This window comes from Theropithecus gelada, chromosome 4 (assembly GCF_003255815.1).
Source record: "Theropithecus gelada isolate Dixy chromosome 4, Tgel_1.0, whole genome shotgun sequence".
Taxonomy (NCBI): Eukaryota; Metazoa; Chordata; class Mammalia; order Primates; family Cercopithecidae; genus Theropithecus; species Theropithecus gelada.
This window is the reverse complement of record NC_037671.1, coordinates 56,543,789-56,571,013: the sequence shown is the minus strand read 5'-3', so window position 1 is coordinate 56,571,013 and position 27,225 is coordinate 56,543,789. Positions and strand designations below refer to the sequence as shown.

At 34.6% G+C, this 27,225-nt stretch overlaps 1 protein-coding gene across 1 annotated transcript in view; it reads right to left on the bottom strand.

The window, feature by feature from the left end:
• The window catches only part of TINAG (tubulointerstitial nephritis antigen), an 83,097-nt gene that overhangs the window by 13,333 nt on the left and 42,539 nt on the right, over nucleotides 1-27,225 (bottom strand). The window contains exons 8-9 of the mRNA XM_025383145.1: nucleotides 26,450-26,495; nucleotides 23,206-23,329 (exon numbers count right to left, since the gene is read on the bottom strand). Of these exons, the coding sequence (XP_025238930.1) occupies nucleotides 23,206-23,329; nucleotides 26,450-26,495 (170 nt within the window). The remainder of the gene's footprint in view (nucleotides 1-23,205; nucleotides 23,330-26,449; nucleotides 26,496-27,225) is intronic.

Sequence of the window (27,225 nt, the reverse complement as noted above, 5' to 3'; positions counted from 1 at the left end):
GCAGTGGCATGGTATTAGCTCACGGCAACCTCTGCCTCCCAGGTTCAAGTGATTCTCCTACCTCAGCTTCCCGAGTAGTTGAGATTACAGGCAATTGCCACTGCGCCCAGCTAATTTTGGTATTTTTAGTAGAGATGGAGTTTCACCATGTTGGCCAGGCTGGTCTTGAACTCCTGACCTCAAGTGATCCTCCCGCCTTGGCCTCCCAAAGTGCTGGGACTACAGGTGTAAGCCACTGTGCCCGGCCTACTGAGGTTATTTCTATACCTTTGTGAGTACAGTGGGTTCACAAGTTTGAGAGATCTTAATACTGGCTATTTGTTTTGTTTGTTTGTTTGTTTTTGTTTTTATTTTTCCTCAAGGAAATCTACTTAATATGGTTCTTTGGAATTGTTTCTACTTCATTAAATTGTTTCAACTATTTGTTAAGACCCATTAATACCTTTTCCCTCAAAATTTAGTAGTAACTGGGAATACGCTGGTTTTGAAAAAAAATCTGGGCAGCTCTTAGCCCATCTACCACGTTCCCTAAGGATGCATGAGTGCTGCCTGAGCCTTTCTGTCTCCCGGCATTGAGACTGGGTTTCCATCTCTCACTCAATGCACATAATTATTTAAGCTCTTCCTTCAGGACAGATTTTATATGCCCACTTTTCATGAGTTCCAGAAACACCACTTTTTTATATATAATATGAAAAGTCTTTATGGAAAGACCATAAAGTTCCTGCGGAGTAAGGTATTAAAACCCATAAAACAGTGATTTAAGACCTTGTACTTCTATGGTTATTAATATTTCCACGCATGTTCCTTTTAAAAGGGATATTGTTCTTTTTAGATAAGTGTGCTAAACACTAAACTTCTCTAAACCCTATTTTAAGTTATGCCTAGATAGTAAAATTATTGGAACAGAATAATTGAATAATTTGCGTATGACTTTAAATGATTTTTTTTTTCTTTTCCTTGGTTTTGGAAGATTTTGCCAATGAGGCCCATACACCCAGTGAAGTCAGATTAGATGTTGTAAATAAGAGAGGGTTGAAAATATAACTTTATTAAAGCAATATTTATATTCCCATAAGTAACCCTTTTAAGGTAAGCACAGAATCTCTTCTGTATACTACAGCTGTTAATTTCTACTTTTTTTCAACAAATTACTGGTTAGCCCAAAAAAGACACATATTTTGCTTTCAAGAAACTGTCAATCTAATGGGAGTGATATTGATGAATGAAAAACAAGAATATAAATAAATAGAATTATGTAAGTGTCACTTTAAAAAAGAAGCATATATTGAAAATTTCTACAAGTTAACAGATGAAAACATTAACTCTGTGCCAGAGGCAAAGATGACTTTCTTCAGAGTATAGTAGAAATTTCTTCTTGACACGGGAGTGTAGAATTTACAGCAAAATCAGCAGGTGCAGTCATAGAACCATGAAAACTTCACCTCTGCCTATTCCAAGAGCAGCACTTGGTCCAGTGTAACAGAAGGAAAGGGATGAGAGTGGTGGGGAATGAAGTTAGGCAGGTGTGGCTCAGGTCTCCAAGAGTATTCGTGCTTACCAGACTTGGCATTTACAAAGTTGGTGATAAAGAGCCATTTGAATATGGAATGTGACATGATCCAGCTCTGGTGTTAGCGTAGGATATAGTCTCCAGGGAGAGCAGGCTCTAAGCAAAAGATTAATTTTGCAGTTCAAGTAAGAAATAATGAAATTCTGAATAAGAATATGAGACCCATAAAGTAATGTTGTTTTTTCTTTAAACAGTTGTATCCTCAACATCTAGGACAATGACTTTCACATAGTTGACCCTAAATAGATACTTGTTGAGCCAGTGAATTGAAGTACCTTGGCAGAGAGAATGAATAAGAGAGAACAAGTTTGAGAGCTACTTAGAAGGTAAAAGTGATGATTTATTGGCCAATTTATATGGAAAGAAAGGGATGAGAAAGAGTCAAGGTTAGCAACAGCATTTCGAAGTTGAATGAATAGGTACATCAAATGTGCACTACTTGAGGGACACATTTGTACACCTCAAGTAGTAAAGTACTTGTACAATTACACATTTGTATAATACTTCATATTATACAGAGATGTGTTTCTGATTATCAGGTTAGTTTATCATTGCCTAAGACAGTGGTTACAGAATTGCTTCACCTTGTTTTGGATTTTCTCTGCTGATATGGCTCTACACATAAACCTTTAAATTAATGGGTTTTCTGTGTTTCTGACAAACAATAAGCCTAAGAACGAAGAAAAACTAATTTCCAAAAGAAATTCTGAAACAATCTTTCACTACAGGAATTCGTCTGTGATGAGAATAATTATTTCCTAATTCACATGGTAAGAACACATTTGCTTAGGGATTGGATTCCTTAAAGCCAGCCTCACAACCATGTAAGAATCTGGAGTTAGAAGAAAAAGAAAAATAGTTTTATTTATTATGATGGTAGGTATATTACACTGTAGCAGAATGACCCAGACCAAAATGTTGCAATATTTGGGAAGATTTGCTATTTCTGGGATCTCTGGATGTACCCAATAGACTAATACTAGGGATTCAAATTCATGTTTTCTGAGCAGACAAACTCTGTAGTAGTGAATATAGATCCAGACAGATTAAAAAAAAAAAAAAACACAGTTTTAAAACAGTGGACATGTAAAGACATTTTATGCAGGACACCATACTTGGACAGGAAATTTTGGAGCAAAACAAGGAGCAAATATATCATATAACCTGATATGGAACTCCAACCCTTCTTATTAAGGAAATGAAAGTCAGATAGGCTACCAGGATAAAGAAACCACTAGATGGGCTTCAAGTCAATAACAATGATATGACTACACTGGATATAAGATTTAGAGGTAAGACTGCAGATAGAGTCTTAGTTCCCATTACACAAAGATTTGAAAGATAACTGCAGGAAGAATAAGGCAAAGATATGCAGGCTTTTATTTTCTTATAAATGTTCTACCTGAGATGCTTAGGAACTTCATTTTTAAGAAAAGCTCATGCTTAGTAAATGAAGTGGTATTGAATATGAGAAAGTGCTAATTAATGCTACATCAAAGATGGATAAAAATAGACTCCATGGGAAAGCAAAATGAAATGTGGGCATTCCCTACTACCCCTTAATTTTCTACTTGAGCCAAATGTTAATCAAGCTAGGGTTCAATATATCTAAGATCAGGTACTTTTATCGATATGTTCTACCAGGAAGCTACAAATTTTATCACAGATTGAGGAGCAGATGATGGTTCATGAAATAGCATTTTTTGCATGAAAATATTAATATCACACATGATCCTGTGTACCTAATGTTAATTATCTAAACAACACTATACCATGCCTACCATATTCCTTATATCCTGATGTATCAGGAAGCAAGAAGATTACAAGTGTAGTATCACATGTAATTTGACCTATGAAAAGAAGTATGGAGAAAATTGATAAATGTGTATGCCCAGTTCATACTCTGGTCAGAATGTCCTACTGTAGAACTGAGAGAACTGTCCTTCTGCATTTATTATGCTGACAGAATATGCATTAAAACATCTACACATCTACAACAATGTGACATGTGCTGAGCAAAGAGAGAGCAAAGACCAAAATCATATATAATGATCAATGATAATTGACTAGGGTAATATCTTTGTTTGTTTGTTTGTTTGTTTTTGAGACGGAGTCTGGCTCTGTCGCCCAGGCTGGAGTGCAGTGGCCGGATCTCAGCTCACTGCAAGCTCCGCCTCCCAGGCTTAGGCCATTCTCCTGCCTCAGCCTCCCGAGTAGCTGGGACTACAGGCGCCCGCCACGTCGCCCAGCTAGTTTTTTGTATTTTTTTTTTTTTAGTAGAGACAGGGTTTCAACGTGTTAGCCAGGATGGTCTCGATCTCCTGACCTCGTGATCCGCGCATCTCAGCCTCCCAAAGTGCTGGGATTACAGGCTTGAGCCACCGCGCGACTAGGGTAATATCTTATGAAGAGAAACTTTAAGGGAAAACTTTATCCCTTTGATGTTAGGAATAGAAATGGCTTTTTACTTTCTCATAGAATCTTAGTACTGGACGGAGACTCAGAAATTATAGCATACTCTATGGGTTGGTTGCCCAGCTATGGTTTACAGGCAAAATCTAGCCTGAGATGCCTGTTTTTGTTAATAAAATTTTATGGAATATCCATGATCATTTATTTGCATATTGTCCATGTCAGCTAATGGTAGAGTTGAGTAGCCAACACCACATGGCCCACAAAACCAATCAGACTCTAATTCGATTTATATATTTCATAGATAAAGGGACTGAGGCTCAAGACGTTAAATAACATTTCAAGATTATATGCTTAAGTGGCTGAATTATCACTTGCGTCTTAGAAGCAGATAATAACACAACCAATAAAAATTAGGACTAGAAAAAGGCAGAAAAGAGTAGAATCATTTCTAGCTGTGGTGAAGAGGAAAGGCATAATAGGCCTTCGGTAATCTGTAGGAGATGCCGGGGGAAATGAATGTATATCTGAGAGAGAAGAGCATCAAATAATGTAAGGAGCCGGCCTTCATGCATTCACAGAGAAATCGTGAAAGTTTTGGAAGAAAGAGGGATTGTAGGCAGCCATAGGAAGATAAAACTAGTGATACTGAACAAGATATATTAATTAATGGAAAAGTGTGGAATTGGACGTAGGGGAAACACTTGGGTCATTATAGCAATATTCTAACCAGGGTTTCATTTATCACATCCAAGTTTCATTTGTATCAAAAAATGTAATGAACACAATTGTTACATTCACGGGAATGGGAAGAGTAATATTTAGTGCATTTATCTTAAGGATCAAAATAAATCAAAGTTGTCACTTAATGCCACAGTTAGTACTCATTAATCATGTGCAAAATTTGTTTTTTCTGCAACCGTTTCCTTTTTATTGTAGCACAGACTTGGGCTGACTTTCTCTTTGGTCTTATTGAAGTAATCAGTAATATCCTAGATATTTCTGTGCAGAGAAGACATTGCAAACCATAGCAACATATGCCTTTTAACAAAACTCTTGGTTCATTCATTCATCAGAATTCTCTCTCTCTCTCTCTCTCTCTCTCTATATATATATATATATATATATATATATAAAACCCAGCAAGTGCTCTCTTTTTCATGGGACAACCAATCCGTATTTCCGCTGACAGAGAGAAGTCAGGAGCCACTTTACTCTTAACCCCGATGTCCTCTCCCTCCACCCCCACATCTCTGGAAATTCACAAACATACACTTTCTGAATCGCTATGTGAATTCTATTGTATTTGATAATTTGAGAGCAATACCTATGACAGAAGTATTAGATTATAAAATAAAATCAACCAAAAAGTATTTATTAAGCTAACTTTGGAAGGTAGCACTGTACCAGGGCCTAATAACATTTAATTTCACAGGCATCCCAAAACCTGAAGTCTATAGACATTAAAACTAGTTGAGGCCAGGTGCAGTGGCTCACGCCTGTAATCCCAGTACTTTGGGAGGCCGAGGTAGGCGGATCACCTGAGGTCAGGAGTTCGAGACCAGCCTGGCCAACATGGTGAAACCCCATCTCTACTAAAAATACAAAAATTAGCCAGACATGGTGGCAGGTGTCTGTAATCCCAGCTACTCAGGAGGCTGAGGTAGGAGAATCATTTTAACCCAGGAGGCGGAGGTTGCAGTGAACCCAGATCATGCCATTGTACTCCAATCTCGGCAACAAGAGCAAAACTGCGTCTCAAAAAAACAAACAAACAAACAAACAAAAACAAAAAAAACCCACCAGTTGAAAGCCATTTTATAAACCTGCTAAAGCATAATCTCAAACTTTGTATAATCCATTTCTCCCAGATCTCTATAAATTTAAGGAACTGCCTATAATTCCCTTCCTTAATTGAACAATTGTTCATGTACCACATCTGTCTTTGATATTTCTCAACTAAAAAAGTTTTGTTTTCTACCACAGTGATTTAATGCAATCCAGTAGAAGTTAAGTGTAAATGACCCAATTCCTACCACTTATGTGGCTTTCTTAGAACAAGTAGAATCACATTATCTAAGATCATAAAAAATTTTATCGCATTTACCAAAGAAATTGTTTCTTCCTGTCATTACATTTCTCTTTTCCTTACTGTCTTTATTCATCTACCTGTGAAATCAAGGTAAGGTAGGTCAAAAATTAAATAAATAAATAATACATTTTAAAAATAAATGTAAAATTGTGTCACATCATAGATAAGTACTCATTAATATCATAATTAGAATCAATCTAAATTCTATTTTTTTTTATCTGAAAATACATTCAGAGTAATAAAAAAGTTAAAGAATGTTTGAATTTTAAAAATTAAAGAAAGTATAAAGTGAGCATAAGGGGGGCAGACATACTGTTTCATTTAATCCTCACAATAAGACAGATGGAAACTTATTATCCCAGTGCAACAGATGAGAAAACTGTGATGCAGAGAGTTCATACGACCTGCCTGAGATCACCCAGCGAGGACAGAACTATCACTGGAACCTAAGCTTGACCCCAGTATCCTCGTTCTTTATGCTATAAGGCGTTCCTTCACAATCAAGACTAGTCCTACACTTGACCTCAAGTCAAAAGAGTCTCTCTCTCTGTCTCTCTCTCTCTCTCTCTTTCTCTCTCTCTCTGATACACACACACACACACACACACACACACAGGTTTTGTAAGTGACATTTTTTTGGAATGTAAAGATAGCTTTCTAAGAATTCTTTTAAAAACAACACTCCTACAATGTATTTGCCTGAATAAAAAGAAAGCTCTTTCTTCTTACTGTTGTTTTTCGCCTTGTCTTGCTTTGTTTTGTAATAAGTCAGTTCATAGCAATAGCACTTACAGAGTGGAACAGACCTGATCAGTGTTTGAGATGATGAATCAATGAAGGACCAGTGTCAAACAAGACAAAACAAATGGAGCACAAACTGTTCTGTCAAGTTGATTCAGTACTGACAGATATGGCAACATGATTCAATCAGCACTGAAAACAGAAAAAAAATAAAGCCCATCTATCAGTTTCAACATCCCCAGGGCCCTCTGCACCTCTGCTCTTCTGACAGTGAGTTCAGCTCAAAAGATCCCAACAGTCCTGTGGGACCTCTCAGTGGCTTCCTTGAGTGACTGATTGATGGCTGCAACAAATCCGAGGGTCATAGTTTACTTTATTTTATTTATCAAGGCTCTCCATGTTATTCATTTCCATATCTCCAGAACTAACAGGATGCCTGGTACACAACCATCACTCAGTAAAATTTGTTAAAAGTTTGAATTAAGAATAAATTTGAGAGTATAAAAATAAATGAAATAATTTCTATTTCATATTATATATTTCATAATTTATAATTTATATTAGTTGCATTTTTTTCACTTTGTAGTAAGGTTCAAATATTTTTGGAAGTCATTCAACATAACAGCCAAAGGATTTTCTTAGCCTTCATATAATTTTTGCTTTTCACCACCTTTAGTACATGCACAATATAGAAATGTATTAATGCCAAGTAAACCCACATAACAGAAATCATATTTGTCAGGACTTAAGATGGGCATAAAATAATATTGTAATGAAACTTGTGCATGCAATTGTAACAGCAGACACGAATTCAAAGATTCAGCAAGAAGAAGCAACTGTCATTTATTATTTTCTCTTTCTTCAGACTTCAATGGGCATTTTTTCAGTCCTGGTTTTATTTGACATCTCAGCAACATTCTACACTGCAGGTCATTCCTGCCTTCTTAGGACTCTCTTTCCCCTAGGTCTGTGTGACATCAAATTCCCCTTCTTTTCCTCTTCCCAGTTTGGCCATTTCATTTCCATTTTCTGATAATCTTCAGTAATTTGAAAACTTCTGGAGGTAATTATAAGGTAATTTTCATTGAAAAAATTCTGATTAAACTATCTGGCCCTAAAGCTATATGGGGTAGTATTATTTTATTTCCTCAATGGTTTACCCTATAATCATTTACTTAATCTAATTTTCAACTCAGATTAAATTTATGTGCTTCCGGAAAATTAAATCATAAGGATTGGTGAGTTGGTTTTAATAATATCATGATGGCAATAATTATAATGATGATATTTATATAGTAATAGTTGTTGCTAACTCTGTGTATAGTGCTTCAATTATTTAACGCTGTTCTGACTGCTTTCCATACACTAACTCAACACCATACTCCTACTCCTAATACAGCCAAAAATATTTCTAAAGATAAAATTTGTAATTTTAAAGTGTACTTTAATAGCAAGATTCTAATGTTTTAGCTCAAAAATCCTGGATTACGTTTTTAAGTTTTAAAATTTATTTATATAGTATACATATAGAGATTATCATATATATGTGTGTTCCTACATTCTAAAAGTTCCAGACAATTTAGTGAGCATGAAACAAGCTTCTGGATTTCTTTTGAGTTGTTTTAATGCGTATAATAGTGTATTTCTTTCCACATCGATAGACCAAAGTTATTTTCCTTTCTAAATTTTACTAATTTTCTCTGTCACTGAATGTCATCTTTTTGCAAGCAAAAGGTGATTTTCTAAAAATTATATAAGAGTTACTGCATATGGGAAGGTGAGTAAGCTCATGAGGAGCAAGCATATTAAGTGACTTACTTTCAAACACCAGCCTTACAGCTCATGTTTCAAATTTGTCTTACAAACATTACATATTGAAATAGCTCTTGAATTCTGGGGCTACCTTGCAAGTCGTAAGAACCAAAAATGTTCAATTCAAAAATGTCAAATATCTACTTTATTACTTTTGTGATCAGAAAACAGTAAACATTATTTAAAAATATATCTGAATATATTTCATATATTGTATATCATATATCTACATGTAGGCTTCAAATGTGTAATAAAAAATGTACAAGCCTTCAAAATTTCTATTTAAGAATCCTTGAAAATTAGCATTTATCTGAAGAAAACAAAATGCAGGGTACTTAATAGTAGTTTTTGAAAAGTAAAACGATTTATATTATCTTCTTTATAAATTAAAAATGTATATTCAATTTAAGTTGTTCTGAGGTTTTTGTTTTGTTTTTTAATCTCACTCGGAAAAATAAACAAGAAAATCACTACATAAATTTGAAAAAAATGAGAGCAACGAAGCAATGCGTACAATACGTGATAGTAAAACTAAGATGTTGAATTATAATAGTGAGTATTTTGAACAAGATACCCCAGAATCAAACCCTAATACATTTATGTAAGAATTTAATAAGCAATAAAATGCATTAAAAGAGTGAGGAAGAGGTACATTATTAATTATGCTGTATTGAAAGCTTTTAGTTCAGAGTTTGAAGGAAAAAAAATTAGGGCTTCACCACACATCATATGCCCAAGTATCTTTCAGGCACACTTTTGATATAATTACATAATAATTTAATAATGTATAATAATATAATAATTTAATAACTATATTTAATATTTTGATTATTTGATTATTATTACTTAATAATTACTTTAATATATAACTTATAATTATATAATATGTTATATATAATACATTATAATATATGTTATATATTATAACACATATGTGACATAATATTTAGTATAATATATAACTTTTAAAAATCTAGAATAAAAGTTAAAATATTATACAGGTCAAAACCATCAGAAATAAAATTACAAAACTGAACAATAATGGAGTTTAGTCAATATTCTAAAGGGATATTTCTTCTCTGTGGACTCAATGTATGTGTCCCCTCAAAATTCATATGTTGAAATCTTAACTCCCAATGCAATGGTATTAGGAGGTGGGACCTTTGGGAGTGATTATTTGATGAAGGTAGAATTCTCATGAATAGGATTAGCCCCTAAAAAGGACACCACAGAGAGCTCCCTTGGTCCTTTTGCCATGTGAGGACATAGCAGGACAGTCATCTATGAACAAGAAAGCAGGCCCTTCATCAAACACCAAATATGCTGGTACAACAATCTTAGACTTTCCATCCTCCAACACTGTGAGAAACGAATGTTGTGTAGGTCACACAGTGTATGATATTTTTGTTACAGCAGTCTGAAGGAACTAAGACAGCTTCCAATGCATAATGAGTTCATACACAAGTTTTTAAAACTAGCACTCTTCTAGAAAAATTAACAAAGAACAACAATAAAGAGTTCACAGTAGAGAATGTTCAAATGAATAATTAACATGTTCGCCTTGAATTCTAGGGCCATTTTCTACTCCAGTTTTCACTTGTACCATCTCTACAGCACCTGCACACGCTCAGGTAGAGTTCTTCTCATTGCTTCTATATACCTTTATGCCATCCATTTCTAAACCAATGAATTTACAATATTACATGTCTATGTAGCTGTCTCCACTATTAGATGATGTGCACTTCAAGGTCAGGCAAATTTATGTATGTGTTTCCTGGAGCTCATCTCTGCCAAAGTGCATCAGGAAAATATTCCTTTTACTTTTTAAATATTATTCAGCTTCCGCTACTTGTCTTGCGGTTTACTGAAATCCTCTTTCTTTTCTTTGGTCACAGTTTCTGGACTCAAATTTATCTCAAAGTAGAATGACTCAGAACTAGGATGCTGAACTGAACTGCTTGCATATGTGAAAGAAATATTGTTCTGTTTATCGGGAACATCATTTCACAGGATATGGGGAAAAGAGATGTCACATGAACACATCTTAGAATTTACACTGTAAACCAAACAATGTTGCTGCAAAGGCATGTAAGTTAATATAGAAATAATGGAAGAATGTGAAGAAAACTCAGAGACAGTGAAGAAAGCCAGGATAAGCTCCAAGATCAATAAATAGTCATCATTAAGTAGAAGAATATCCCCCTGTCTTGGCTACCTCTTAGTATCATTTTTTATTGGATTCCTCCTTGCTCTACACTTATCCATAAGTTCCTTCAGATTCCTTTCATATGTCACATTCTATCTCACTGTGAGATTAGGCATTTCCTACTCATATTTCCTGGAGCAGGCTTCTGTTTTCATATATCATTTATACTTTCTATTTGCCCTACTACATTCCACAGTAGGTGTCACTTTTTCCTGGCAACCTTTCCTGGTCCCCAGATTTGGAATTATGTGCCTTCTTAGATAATGCACGTCTTCACTACTCAATGTATGTTCCTATCCTATCTCCATCTACACACTTAAGACATTGGACATTGGCACTTGCTTCTCTCTCTCTCTCTCTCTCTCTCTCCTTCTTCTTCTCTCTCTCTTTCCACGCTGAGGACAGAGGCACTATTCTATTGATGTTTGTATTCTTAAAGCCTACCATGGTACTTGACATATTATGTGTTTTTAAAGAGTTTCTTGTTGAAGAAGAAAAAAGCAAAAAATGTTTTAATCTATATATTAAACACATAGTTCAAAGCAAGTAAGAATAGAATTTTAGATATTAAAAAAGCTGCATTTGTTTTTATTGTAAAGAATTTTCTAGTAAAAGAGGGAATACAGCAATTGCTTGAGAAAACCTCAGAGGTGACCAGATTTTGAGGAATCTTGACACTGGATTGTACATACACACGTATGCATACATGTACGCGTATAAATACACTATTCTACACTATTCATAGACCATTAATTTTGAAGTCAGATAACCTAAAGAGTTGTCTTAACATTCTCAGTCTTTTATTTCTGGCAAAATGAAATAATTCCCATCTCATAAGGGTTTTAAAAGTATGAGGGTTGTATTTCGTGACAGTTCTACTACATTTGTTTAGTGATATTTCTACTACAGTGATTATGGATATAGTTGGTATCAAAAGCATGTATTACTTTATTCATAATTTTGAGACAAGGTCTCTATGTTGCCCAGTCTGCTCTTGAACTCCTAGGCTCAAACAAGATTTTTGCCTCAACTTCCTAAGTAGCTGGTACTACAGACACACACCATTGCACCTGGCTGTTCAACCTTATAAAGCAGGGATTCTCTAAATTTCTCAGTGAAGACTCTCTAAAGACAGAACATATAATCTCAGAGACCCTGAGAGATATAGACCAAGGTAACTCTCTACAAACTCAAAATTTGAATCTCTAATGGTTTTTTCCTTTAAAATTTATGCAAATTTGGAATTCTACTCCAAAATACAACTCTATTAAAATGTTCCTATCAAATCTTTTCATTTTCCAGTCACCTTTGCATTTGGGCAGAGCCATTGAATGAGTTCTAGCCAAGGTAATATGAATGGAATTGTGGATTTTTTCTGAGTTAAGGCTTTAAGAATTGCATTTAAGAAGCCTTCCTTATGCTCTTCTTCATTGTCCCTATGCTGGATGAGATCACAACATGTGACTCTCACAGATGATAGATCAAGAAAATGGAAAGAGCTTCAAAGCCCTGAAACCATATAACAAAGAGTCACCCAACAACTAAAATCACCCATCTTAAACTATTATGTGAACAAGAAATAAACTTCTATTCATATGTTTGAATTATCAAATATTTTGAGTCTATTTATGGTAGCGGCTACTGTTACTCAAACCAGTGCACCCCATCAAAAAAGAAAAGTGCAAGGAAGAGGGAAGTCTTTTGCAATCGAAAGACATTCTAACACCTGAATTAAATGTTTTTGCAAAGTCTATACTAATTATCGCACATTTATTTGCATTTGCTAAATAAGCATAGTAGAAATGTTCATTCAACTGTCTTAGACTTCCCCATGCATTAAGAACCTCTAATTAAAACATCTGCTCCGAATTGATCAATTTGCCAGGAGTTAAACATAACATAGCATGAAAATTCAGACTTAGCATTCACTTGTTATTCAAAAAGACAGAGGAAAAAGAAAAGATAAATGGGGAAAAACAAGTGGTGGCCCCAATAAAACTATGTCAAATAATTTGTAATTGCCCCAAATAATAATTTATGATCTTGGATTTCTTAAAATTTATTTGCATGGAAAATATGGTAAAATACATTAAAATTCAATACTAAAGCATTATTTTATGTTCTCCTAAAAGGCAAATATATTCAGCCGAAGCTAGATAGGCAGATGACAGGTAGATAGATAGATAGATAGATAGATAGATAGATAGATAGACAGACAGATAGATAGATATTAATGGTTTATGACTACAAAGTATGGCAATGTATTGAGGCACCTAATGTAGAAAATCATGGCTTTTAATCACTTTATAAAACTGTATTCTTAACCTGTAAAGTATTATTTCCTTATTATTACATAATTACTTTTTTCTCATAATGATTTAAAAAATCTAATAAATAAAAAAGAAACTAAAGAATCCTGAAGTGATTGAGATCAAAATTATCATGACAAATGATTATGTGAACAAAAAATAAACTTCTATTAGTATATTTGAATTATTAAATGTTTTGAATCTATTTTGGTTCAATCATTTTTCTATCATCTCCAAATTCCTCAATTCTCTCCTTTTATCAGTCTTATGTCATTTGTCACTCTTTCTGTCATTTTAGTAACATAACAATATTTGAGTTGATGTGTTATGCATATCCTAAACTCTTTTTTTTTTTCTGACTCTTTATTGCACCCATTTGGAAAATCATTAGTCTTGGATGAACTCATTTTCCCATTTCTCTTTGCATACAGCTGAGCAGTTGACCACAACTGCAGAAAGCACACACAAGAGAGCAGAATGGTACCATTACTAATGCCTAATGATCTCTTTGGGTTCCCCTGGTCATCTTCCCCTCCTAAACACCTAGATGACCACCGCAAACCATCTAATTTTCCTCACATTTCTAAATACACATTCCTCTCCTCCCACAACATATTTTTTCTACAGATAACCTAAACTTCTAGTTCCTAAAGATGAAAGAGGCAGTCCAACAGAAATTTTTCTAAACTCACCACTACTCTAAACACCAAAATATAGCCAACTAACCTTATTTTCTCTCCATGTATAATAGAGTTACCACTTGGTCCCCTCTCTAAGACCAACCTCTATGCATGCTCTTTAAATCCCAACCCTTCCAGGCTTCTAGCTTTCTAAGAAACCCTACACTAGCAACTCTCTCCTACTTTTTTCTTTTTAAACCTTACTGGCCTCTCCCACTCTGTCTCTGTAAACTCATATTTTTTTCTAGTCAGTAAATAAATATTGAATTTTCCCATGGCTTAGTCTCAATCAGTCTGTCTTTCTTCTTTTTCTGGGTAGCCCTATCTATGCTCAACTTTTCTCTCTCCTGTGAGATCAGCAAATCTGCTTGTCTTCTCTGATATCCATTGACACTTTTATGTTTTAAAAACATCTCGAAACTATAAAGTCCTACAGTAGACTTTTTATCCAGCTCATTGTATGTCACCATTCCCCATCAAGTCATAATTCTAAAGGTGGATCACTCTTGACTTCTCCCTCCCCATGCCCCATTACAAACTCACATCATGTCTTACAGCTTTTCTCCCTAAATATGTCTTTATCCATTCATGTCTCCCAGCTCTTCAACCATCTTACCCAAGCCCAAACTCTTATCTTTTACTTGCAATACTGAAATCTGCCACTATATCACACTCTGCACACTCAGAGCAATCTAAATAATGCAAACAAGGATTGTGCCACTTTTCTACTTAAAAAACTTCAATTACTTTCCTTTGCTCTTTGTATCTTTAACCACACACTTAACATCCTTGACAAAAATCTGTGATATGGTCTACAAGTCCTGCCTTTTGAGATTCAGCAAATACAATCGTCCTTGTGTCCACACAGTGTTGTGTAGTCTTCTATGCAAAGGGACTTCACACAAGTTGCCCCCTTTGCATGTTTCTATACAATCCATAAATCTCAGCACAGACTACTTCCTCAGTGACATTTCTCAGATCTTCAAAATTGGGCCAAATCTATCATATGTCCTCTTACTACTTTCTATCCTGCCTTTATAAAATAAAATTGCAAAAATTCACTCACAACTTCAGGCTCTACTTCAATTTCTAGTTCTTTCTCTATTTCCACCACATCTGCAGTTTCTTTCTCCACTGAAGTCTTGGAATCCACCCACAGTAATCCCTGAGGATTAGAATCAACTTCTTCCAAACTCCTGCGAATGTTGATATGTTGAACTTCCATGAATCACAAGTTTTCTTAATGGCATCTAGAATACAGAACACCTTCCAGAAGTTTTCAATTGACTTTGCCAAGATCCATCAGAGAAATAATTATCTATGGCAGGTATAGCCTTATGAAATGCATTTTTGAGTAATAACACTTGAAAGTAGAAATTACTTCTTGTTTCATGGGCTGCAGAATGGGTATTGTGTTAGCACACATGAAGACAACATTAATCTCCTTGTACATCTCCATCAGGGCTCTTAGGTGATTGGGTGCATTTTCAATGACAAGTAATATTTTAAAAGGAATCTTTTTCTTTTTGAGTAGCAGATCTCAACAGTGGGCTTACAATATTCAGTGAACCACGTTATAAACAAATTTGCTGTCATCCAGGTTTTATTGTTCCACTTCTAGGCTGCATGTAGAGTTGATTTAGCATAACTCTTAAGGGCCCTAGGGTTTTTGGAATGGTAAATAAGCGTTGGCTTCAACTTTAAGTCACCAGCTGCCTTAGACCCTAAAAAGAGAGTCAGCCTGTCCTTTGAAACTTTTATGCCAAGCATTGATTTCTCATCTTTAGCTATAGAAGTCCTGGATGGAATCTTCTTCCAATAGAAGACTGTTTCACCCACATTGAAAGTGTGTTATTTAGTGTAGTCACCTTCATCAATTATCTTAATTAGATATTCTGGATAACTTGCTGCAGTTTCTCCATCAGTACTTGCTGCTTCACTTTGTACTTTTATATTATGAAGATGGCCTCCTTCCTTAAGCCTTATGAACCAATCTCTGCTAACTGCAAGCCTTTCTTCAGAGGCTTACTCATCTTTGTCAGCCTTCACTGAATTAAAGAGACTTAGGGCCTTGCTGTGAATTAGGGTTTGGCTTAAGGACATGTTGTGGCTTGTTTGATTTTCTTTCCAGTCCACTAAAACTTTTTCCATTTCAACAATAAGACTGCTTTGCTTTCTTAATATTTGTATATTTGTTGGATTAGCACTTTTAATTTCCTTCAAGGTTTTTTCCTTTGTATTCACGATTTGGCCAACTTTTTAGTGCAAGAAGGCTAACTTTTGGCCAGTCTCCAACAACATGCCTTCCTCACTAAGCTTAATCATTTCTAGCTTTTGATTTAAAGTGAGAGATGTGTGACCACTCTGATATGGTTTGGCTCTGTGTCCCCACCTAAATCTCCTGTTGAATTATAATCCCCAGTTTTGAGGAGGGGCCTAGTGGGAGGTAACTGGATCAGGAGTATATCTCCCCCTTACTGTTCTTGTAATAGTGAGTTCTCATGAGATTTGGTTGTTGAAAAAGTGTGTAGCACTTCCCTCTTCTCTCTCTCTTTCTCCTATAGCCATGTTAAGATATGGCTTCTCCTTTGCCCTTTGGCCACGATTGTAAGTTTCCTGAAGCCTCTCCAGTCATACCTCCTGTACAGTCTATGGAACTGTGAGTCAATTAAACCTCTTTTATTTATAAATTACCCATTCTCAGGTAGTTCTTTATAGCAGTATAAGAATGGACTAATACATCTTCCTTTCACTTGAACCCTTAGAGGCCTTTATAGGAGTATTAATTACCATAATTTTAATATTGTTGTGTCTAAGGGAATATATAGGCCTAAGGAAAGGAGAGAGATGGGAGAACGCCCCTTTGGTAGAAGAGTTAGAACATACACAATATTTAACAATCAAGTTTGCCATCTTATATGGGTATGGTTTGTGGCACCCCAAAACAATTACTATAACAACACCAAAGATCACCAATCACAGGTCACCATAACACATGTAATAATGAAAAAGTGGGAAATATTGTGAGAATTACCAAAATGTAACACAGAGACTCAAGCAAGCACATGCTGTTGGAAAAAAATGGTCCCTTTAGACTTTCTCCATGTAGGGTTGTCACAAACTTTCAATTTGTAAAAAAAAAAAAAAAAACATAGTATCTGTGAAGCACAAGAAACCAAAGCACAGTAAGATGAGGTAGGACTGTATATCTTCAGTAAAATTCTGCTCCACAAACAGGAATGACAAGATGAAAAAAGGTCAATGTTTATACTAATTCTTTCCTGTAGTTTTCTAAAAATTTTACTGTTGAATTTATTCATGTAAGTTATTGCACTAATTCCTAAGATTTATAAGCAAAAGTAAATAGCATTAATGCATTACATCCAACTTGAGACTTGGGGATTAAATAAAACTTAAACCTTCAGTGGACAGGGACGCAGGGCAAATTCTAATGGGCATAGAGATGTGGAATAGGACCATAATATGGAGAATACTGGCTGGGATAAAAATCTGAAATTCCATATTTTGTTGATTATAAAATACAATTTTTTGACATTTTAACATCTGTAAAATTGGGATTCATACCATAATCAATGGATATTCTTAGTTTAATCAGGAATATTTTCCTCTTTTTATTGGTATATAAAATAAGGCCATATTTCAAAATAAATGCTGTTATTTACTCAATTAAATGCATTTATAGCCACAGCATCAAAGATGAGGATGACAGAGTTTTTGAAAAGAGAAGAGAGAGGAGGGAAATAAGGCTATTAGGAGTAAATATATGTGTTACAGGTTTGTTCTACCTCCCACAGTCCTGTGAGTTACATGTATGGGAATATATAGCCTTTATCACCCTATGCTAGAATGAATTGTGAATGTATCTGCCTCACCTGCTAAACTCCTTAAGAGGAGGACTATAAATCAATCGTCCTTGTATTTCCTAGTTCTGGGCACTTGATAGAAGATCAAATTCATTTGTTCAATAAGTTAAATCTAATAGTTTCACCTTCTACAGAAAGTGCAGCAAACAGAATTTGCTGTGATACATTAGTTAGGTAATTCTTAGGAGTATATTAAGTTCTCTGATAAGGAATATTTACTCACTTGAGCTATTTGATGACTCTAATTCATTAATGCATTAATGTATTGAATGTAGTAATTACCAAATCAGGAAATCCTAATGGAGAAATGAATTAAAATTTAACTGCTCCAGGGCACCTACCAATGCTCAGGTGACCTAAGATATTTGTAAAATTTAAAAAGTATATATTTTCCAAAACTAATTTGCCTACTAGCAGACTTAGCCTTAATTGTTACATGAGTAAAGTAAATTTATAAAGATCCCAATTTTCTAGGAGTTTATAGAAGTGAATTCACTATTGCAACTGACACACCAAATATGAATATACAATGATAGAGGATTAAATGTAAACACATTCAAACTGAGCATGAGTGAATATAATATTAGAGAAAAGAAAACATGACCAGTATGACTAAATAGGTGGTAGAAATTATAAATGATCAGTTCTCATAAATCAAGGGAGATTCCAAACAGTGAATGCAATTTTAGTTCTATGAATAATAGAAAAGTATAAATCAATCACTTAGTGTGTGGTAGAAAATTTTTTCTAGATCAAGGATGCCCCTAGACTGGGCAAAAAATTGATAATGAAACATATATAGGAAGAAGTTTAGAAGGAATTAGACTTTTGAACTTATTGGAAATGGAACTTAGGTAGAGCTGAATTTTCAGTTACAGTGACACTGTTAAGACATTTTATTCCATTTACCTTCCTGAAAAGTCCCTGAACAATTAAGAATGGAAAGGCACAATAAAATAGAATGAATATTAAGACCTTAGTGATTTCTATCTTTAATAAATTCAAACAAATGGCCATAATTTCAAAACACAACTTTGAAGAATAAGAAAAAAACCTTTTGTTCTGTACCAAAGTTAAGAACGGATGCTGAGACGGCACTCACCACAACCATCCCCCTGCACCACCGGACCTGAATAGGAAAAACTTCCCCTTAGAAGTACAAAACACAGTCTAGAAACACCCCGTAAGATTTTTGTAATGAGGACCATCTGCAAGCTAATGCAATCAGATGTCAATCCCTTCCCGTACTACCCATTGGAGATCAGCTGAAAAAGAAATCCCGTACTAGAAGTCAATTGGGTTGTCAAAGTCCAGGCCAGTCCTTCAGGGCTGATGGCTAAATGATGCAGCAGGGTGAAGTAAAAAAAAAAGGCAAAGAGCAGTAGTAAGGGATTTATTATAAGTTCCATGAAACTATCTGAGCTATGAACTAAGGGTAGAACTCCCAGGATAACAGAAAAGTTTGATTTGATGAGCACAGGTTCAACATTTACAAACTTTAATCAAAGCTGAAGAGTGCCTCAGCTCTCTCCTCTAATTTCTCCCTAATCTATTTTTTTTTTTTTGACAAATAACTTCTCCATGTAAAGATAAGTGACAGCAAAGGAAAACTAGTGCACAACATAAGGAAAAAACTCATTGATTCATTGAAAAGAGAAAACATTAAGTGCATTACTGATCAGCAGATCAGTACCGTATTAGGTGGTTTGGCTACATCAGTAAATAATACAGACACCTGCTCTTGTGGAATTTCATTCTAGTAAAGAAGACAGACAATACACAATCAACATGAAAAAACCAATTAAATTTTACATTATGTTAAAAAGTGATAATTGTATAAAATTTTTAAAAATAAAGCAGGTAGGGGGATCAGGATTGCTGGAGCAGAGGGCAAGTCACAAATTAAATAGGGCAGCCAGGGAGGACGTATTAAGAAGGTGAGACCTGAGTAGAGACTGGGTGGAGACACAGACACTAAGGAACTGGATAAACAGTAGAAGAGCATTTTAGGCAGAGGAAAAGGCACTGAGGTACATGCTGCTGAAACACTAAATAATCACTAGAGCAGGAAATCAAGGTACAGATGGGTAGGAGTTGAGATCAGAAAGTTAATGGGAATGAGATTCGGCGAGAAGGTGAGTCCTAAGAAAATGCTAGCCCTTATAAGTCATTGTGAGAAATTTGGCTTTTAATCTGATGGAATTGGGAATATATTGTAGGATTCTGAACAAAGAATAACAAGATCTAAGGTTCTAAAAGGAAAACCCTGTTTTCTATGTTGAGACTAGACTGTTAAGGAGCAAAGATAAATGCAGTAAAATCTGTTAGAAGCTACTTCAGTAATCCAGGTACAAAATAATAGGTAATGGTGGCTTAGGTAAGGGTGATGGTAGTTCAGACAGTGAACCGTGGTTGAGTTCTGGATATAGGTTGAAAGGGCCAACAGAGGTTGTGACATATTGAAAGTAAGTTGTGAAGTAAAGGAATAAAGGATGACTCCAAGGCTTCCAGCAGAGAATATGGAAGAACAGAGCTGTCATTAATTAAGACAGAAAAGACTGATGCTGTTTAGCAAAAATAAATGGAGAAGATCAGGAGTTCGGTTTTGTGAGTGCTGAATTTGAAGCATTTACCTCCCTAATAAGGTATCCAGGTGAGGATGTCAAATAGCCCATAGAATGTATTAGTCTGGAGTTCAAGAAAGAGGTCTGAGCAGAGATATAAATTCAGTTGATGTCATCTTTCAGATGGCACTTAAAGCCAGGATGAACTCAGAGAATGATGAGCTCACCAGAAACAGAGTGAGACTAGAAGCAAGAGAATAACCAAGACCTGAGACTGCGGCATGTCAACATTAAGAAATACAGAAGTACAGGGGAAAAATACAGCAAAGTACACTGCAAAGTTGTGGCCAATTAGAAAAAAATCAGATGAAGAGGATGAGTAGGTCTGGGATCTGATCAATGAATTTAGCAATGTGGATGCCTTTGATAACCTTGAAATAAATATTTTTGTGAAGAGGATGGGGGTAATGAAAACATGATTGGTGCAGTTTAAGAAAGATTGGAAAGAGAACTGAAAGTGATTCCAGGCAAATCTTGCAAGGAGTTTGCTGTAAAGAGTGAACACAAATGGAATGTGAAGGAAGCAGAGTCCAAAAAAGTGTTGAGTTGTTTTTTTTTTTTTAATCTGAGAGATAATAACACTATTTGTATGGTGGTAGAAATAAAAATGATTATAGAGAAGAAAAAGGAAAAATTGCTTCTTCATGTCCTTGAATAGCTAAGAGGGCCTGGAGTCTAAAATAAATGAAGAGAGATTTAGACTAGAGTGTATCCTTTGTTGAAGAATCAAAAATATCTCATTTTATTGAATTTTATTAAATTCAAGTAAAGTTAGCCTGAATAGCAATATTTTTAAATGCCATATCCTATATTGTCTTTCTATTTTTGTCAAACTTTTCACTAACAGAGAAAGAGAAGACTTACCTGACATGTTTTTTACCAAAGATCATTATGATAACAATGATCTTTGAGCATTGATATGACATAATTTGGGTTGGTTTTTTTTTGAGACAGAGTCTCACTCTGTTGCCCAGACTAGAATGCAGATTTAAGCTCATTGCAGCCTCCACTTCTAGGGTTCAAGCAATTCTCGTGCCTCAGCCTCCTGAGTAGCTGGGATTACAGTCATCTGTCACCATGCCCAGCTAATTTTTGTATTTTTTTATAGAAATGGGGTTTCACCATGTTGGCCAGGCTTGTCTTAAATGCCTGGCCTCAAGCAATCCACTCACCTTGGCCTCCCAAAGTGATGAGATTACAAGCATGAGCCACCACACCTGGCCTGATTTGGTATTTTTTTACTATCTTCTTTTTAAGTTGTTAATTTTAGTAGAGAGTATATCTTCATTTTATTAAAAATGACACATTTTTTAAAAATTAAGGCAAGCACCTTGTTCCATATAACCTTAAAAAGTAGGGTAATAGGAAGCTACCATAGGCTTCTAAAGACAAGTGATGCTGAGTAATTAAAACTATTCAGTTTTATAACCCTATTATAATGGAAAAGTGTTTCTTTCAAACCTAGTGTTTAAAAGAATGTTGAGAAACTGGCATTTTTATATACTGCTAGTGAAAACATTAGCAAAATTTTCCTTTTCAAAAAATTTGAAGTACTGCATTATCTTGTTTTTCTGTAAAATCTTTTTTCTTCCTTCCTTCCCTTCCTTCCTTCCTTCCTTCCTTCCTTCCTTCCTTCCTTCCTTCCTTCCTTCCTTCCTCCCTCCCTTCCTTCCTTCCTTCCTTCTTTCCTTTCTTCTTTCTTTCTTTCTTTGTTTCTCAATAGTTATATATCTAGGAGATTCATTAAAAATACTCCAAGATTTCAACAGAAGTTATTATCTAGGAATGGTGAAAACATTTATAAATACACACACACGCACACGCACGCACATTACACTTTTTCCAATTTGTAGATTCAGTATCCTACATTAACATGAAACATCACATTCTTCGATCCTAAGATACATGTATTTTCACATTCATGAAATCAACATAAGTCACAAAATTATTATTATCTTAGATTCAGAGAAATGTGATACTTTTGTAACTGAAACAACGATTAAGGAGGCATCACACAGGATAGCTTGTCTACATAGCTTAGAACTGAAAGGTGTTTCAAAGATCAGTAAGGAGAAGATAACAATTTGATTGTAGGTGAGGTTGCTTTGTGTAGGCTCAATAAAATTCAGTCATTAAAGACATGTTCAATGGGAATGAAGTTATTTACCATAATATGCAATATGAGAAGACTGAGAGTTTTAGATGGAAAAGAAAACTTGGTAGCATTTCATTTGGATTACAGTGAGACATTACGAGATGTCAGAATAAAATTGAGAAGACGCTGGGAAAGTGGTCTCATAACCACACTGTCTTTCAGAGTACAGCCTATTTATAAAATTACTCTTGAAATGCCACCACCAAATTTTGAACTTCTTTCTTGCCGTTGCATAGATTAATATATTTTACTTTAAAAATTGATCAATCTAATTTCTACAATTCTCACATAAATATAAAATAACCTTACATTGAATTATAGGCGACCTTACTTCTCTTCCTGCTTAATCTTTGCTATTTGCAATTCTATTCAAAACCATCTCCCCAAGCCATAATACGCCTTGGATTTGCTCTCTTCCCTTGATTATGCCACATGTAGAATTATTTCAATAATATATTTTCCTTGCCCTTAGAACAGATTATTAAGGACATAGTCACAAGAAGTGAGAGACAGGAAATGATCATTTTTTCCCAGAATGCTGAGTTAGCCTTTTACTGGACTTTAAAATAATGACTAAACAGTGGCAAGGCTTAGATCGTTTTTCATTTGTATCACAATCTCTCCTACAAAGGGGATTCTAGCATTTAAAACACTGCATATTCTTATTTTCAGTTTCATTTACCAAAAGAATTAAATGAATTTTTTAAATTGCCTTACCCAGTAAGTTTGACTGCATGTGTCTGAAGCTTTCGATATTTTTCTGACTCTTTGTTTGTGCTGGTAACATGCCTGTATATCCCTGTCTTATAATGGAAGAAATCCTCACGGACTTGCATTATGGCTAAAATAAAATCCAACAGAACAAATGGCACAGTATTAAAATACCGTCTTTAAAAACCACCAGAAAATTTCACGGAACAACCAATGGGTAAATTGCAAGGAGATGAATCTAAGAAGGGGCTGTGCAATTCAGCCTAATTTTCTTTCCTACTTAATTTAATTAGTTGCAGTATTTTTTGTCATCCTATAAAAACAACTTTTAGCTCTTTAGAATATCAAGTACACATTATGCTTTTAAAACACCATCTAGTCTTAATCAACAGATACACTACTACCAAAAAGTAAGCCCTTGCAACAAAAGTACACTATACCTGCTCAGTGATTACTATTTCTCCATTAACCTTGTGCTTTACCACAAGCCTCTTAAAACCCCAATTAGGCTAGCAGAGCCTAGCAAACTGGGCTTAAAGCAATTGTCGTTAATCCTCATAAGTAAATACAAACATTTCTTTTGTGAGTTGGAATAAAAAAGCAAACTCCTGCCAAAATAAAACTTTGACAGATTTCATCCTCCCAGCTCTGGAGAGATAAGCAATGTTATACGCTTTAAAAAGTAGAGCTCATACTTTAGAAAGCTCTCCTTCATTCCCTCACCTAGATTATTTCATCTCTCTATTGTGTGCTGCTTTGTTGAAGGGCTTTGGCAATTCGGGGTGAAGACTTTAAACTTCTCTTGTAGAAGATATGAATTTAAAAAGTTTTAATTGAGATTACATATGTATAGCTTGACAACTGTGTACAATACTTGTCTTAATTTGACAAGCATTTTAAATAAAACAGGAAGTAAGGTAACTAGTGTTTGACAGATCCTTTTAAAAAGCTTATACTCCAAAGTTAAATATAACTTTTCAATGTTTCTGCTTTTGTTTCATTTTTTAATGTTCCATGCCTTTTCTGATGCTGTACAAATAGTCGCAAAAGAGGTTAAAACTTCTTTATCTACTCTAAAACACATTCCTATAGGGTTTTAAGAATTAATGTAACTGTACTCTATGGAGATCTCTGCTTTTGTTCTCTATCCATCACCTATACTTACTTTTAATCCTACAGATTTTAGAAGAATGTACACAAAGTTATTCATTCAGGGTTCTGTTGGCTTTTACGCTCTTTCGTACTGAGACAGGGGAAATGCTGTATGCCAGACCAGGCAATAACAAGCAGGCAATCATGTAACATTTATAGCAAGAAGAGTCAACCAGCATTCTATCCCTTTATAAAAATGTGAAGATATTGCTACTAGCTTTTCTTTTCTGTAGAACCATTGACTCTTCTAGGTCTTATGATTCAACTTTCCTCTAAGCATCATGAATAAAATATACACATTATTCCTGAAAACCACTGCCAACTAAAGAAAAAGGATGAGAAGCCATCCTAATTACCTGAAAGGTGGCTTCTTTCTAAAGTTTCTCATACCAAACAGGCTTGATAAATTCATGAATATATAACTATGTAAGTTATGATCATGCAATTTTATTTTTGGAAAACTACAGCAAACTCATGATACAGAATTATAACATGGATGAGAGGCTTGGTTGTTGCTCATCTCTTGCTCCTGGCTTAGACTGGCGGGAAGCAGGTTCTCAAGAAACCTTTGTTAAATGAATGTTGAATAACTTGCATTTTTGTTTTATTGCTTTGAAATATTACTCCTTTATTTTTGATTCATTCTGTGAAAATTATGAGCATTTCAGTAATAGCCATAAAATAAACCTAAAGTATTTAAATTTTCTCAATTTTAAATAATTACAATTCAAAATTGTTTGACTGATTAAAAAAAGAGGGGGAGAGAGAGGGGAAAAAGGAAAAAAAAACACTTGAAACAATAATACAATGACTTGAAGATTCTGAAAGGTTAAGTAAATTGCCCAAAGTTATTTAAAGAGCAAATGCCAAATTTGGAATATTTTAGCGTAACCTTGACTCTAAATGCCTGTGATCTTTTAAATTTGTCACACAAGCACCACTTAATGGAGCATGCATTGAAATTAGAGATTAATTCCCTCACTCTTCAAATGACCAACAAATTACACAGCTGTAAGGGGGAACAGAAAATTTCTCTTCATTTGTTTCAGGTTTTGGGTAATGTCCCATAATTTTTAAAAATTAAATTTAGGACATGTTTATGTAGGCTGTGGTTTCTCAATAAATGCTAAGTGGTAATAATGATCAATAAAAATTCATCCAACACAATTATAAAATCCATGATTCCTGCCTATATATATTTAACCAATACTAACTAGATCAGTGTTCAGAAAAATTAAAATTGGCAACGGTTCCTTAAATATGTATCAAATGTTTTACATTTAATTTTGGCCTATTTTTTATTCCACTGCATTGATAATATATTCCAGGCCCTTCAGTATTCACAACCTAAATTTTCATTTTAGGCTTCATTGGATTGATTCTTCCATGCACTTCAAGCCATTGTTTACACAGGGAATACACTCTGTGAATTTACCCTTATTCAGGCCATTGATGCAAAATAAAATTCAACAGGCAAGGAGAATAAATTATTACAAGAGATGAGATAAATCAAAGGCAATGTACAAGTAACTATATGATTTCATTATTTACTGTTACTCTAAATAAAACATTTACAAAATTGATCAAAATTGAAAACCTTTTGTAAAATGCAAAATTACACTGGTTTACTCGATTTATTTTGAGTTAATAGAAGGAAAATATTAATCCTCAATTTTTTCAATCCACGACCTAATCCACTTAAACTGAAGATAAGAAAACTGTATGTATGATTCTTAAATATAACTGAATAAATAAAGTAAGCTTCATTACAAATTAGTCAGTTGGCATTTCATGTTGGACTTTCTGTTGGTCCATGATCATTTCGGAAAAACTTCGGAGTCATTCATCAAATGCGTCATTAATATTTAAGAGTTCAATTTATAAATGAGTCTATCTTCTGAAAATAAAATGGCAGCTAATTAAGATATAGGTAAGCATACTTCTCATAACTGCACTCATTTTAGAACTGTTGAAGCCTTTTGGATACTCTTTAAGTAAAAGTTTTCTTTCTTTTATTAAACTCCTATTACATGAGCTCAATGTAATGTTGTTTATTAAAGGAATGAATAAGAAAAAAACGTATTTCATCCAAGCTCACCTTGAACTGGTCCGTTTTGCATGATTTCTTTCATTATCTCTGTTTCCTGGATGGAAAACCATGAATGAGTAATATCATTGTTATCAGAGCATACTAAACCTATTGACTGGTGTACAATGTTAAGTGTTTGCAATTTACTCTCAATCGTACTTTGGCAAACTCACGTATTTTACACTACATTAATGAAATTGTTAAAGATGAGATGCACCCATTTGTTTTAATGACACTTATCACTAAACAGTAAATTTGGAGTGGAGAGAAAATACAATAGCCTTTCATGATTATAAAGAAAAAAATAAACAAGGTAAGTTAAAACAGTATTTAATTAGTGGAGATTAATAGTACCTCTAATTTTTTTCTCACAAGAGCTATCCCAAATGATTGTTTAGTTAGATGTCTCAGTAACCTTAGTACATATATTTCTATGATGTCTCCTAATGTATAATGCAGCCCTCTGTAGGGAGGCAGGGCACTATTTCATCCATTTTTCTGTGCCTTTGAGCACAAAGTACATGCCAGAAACTATGACAGGAACAAATATTGACCCTGAACCTATACTCAAGTTATTTACATTTTGGTTGAATGACACTACTAATTTCATTATTATATAATAAGATCCATTGTAGAGACAAGCACAAAGTGTTATTGTTGCAAACATAAAAGGGAAATTAATTCTGCATGGAAATCAAGGAAAATTTCACAGATATGAAGTTTTTACCTGACATTTGTTTGGCATTCTAGATGGAAAGACTTGATAACCATTTGCATCAGAGGAA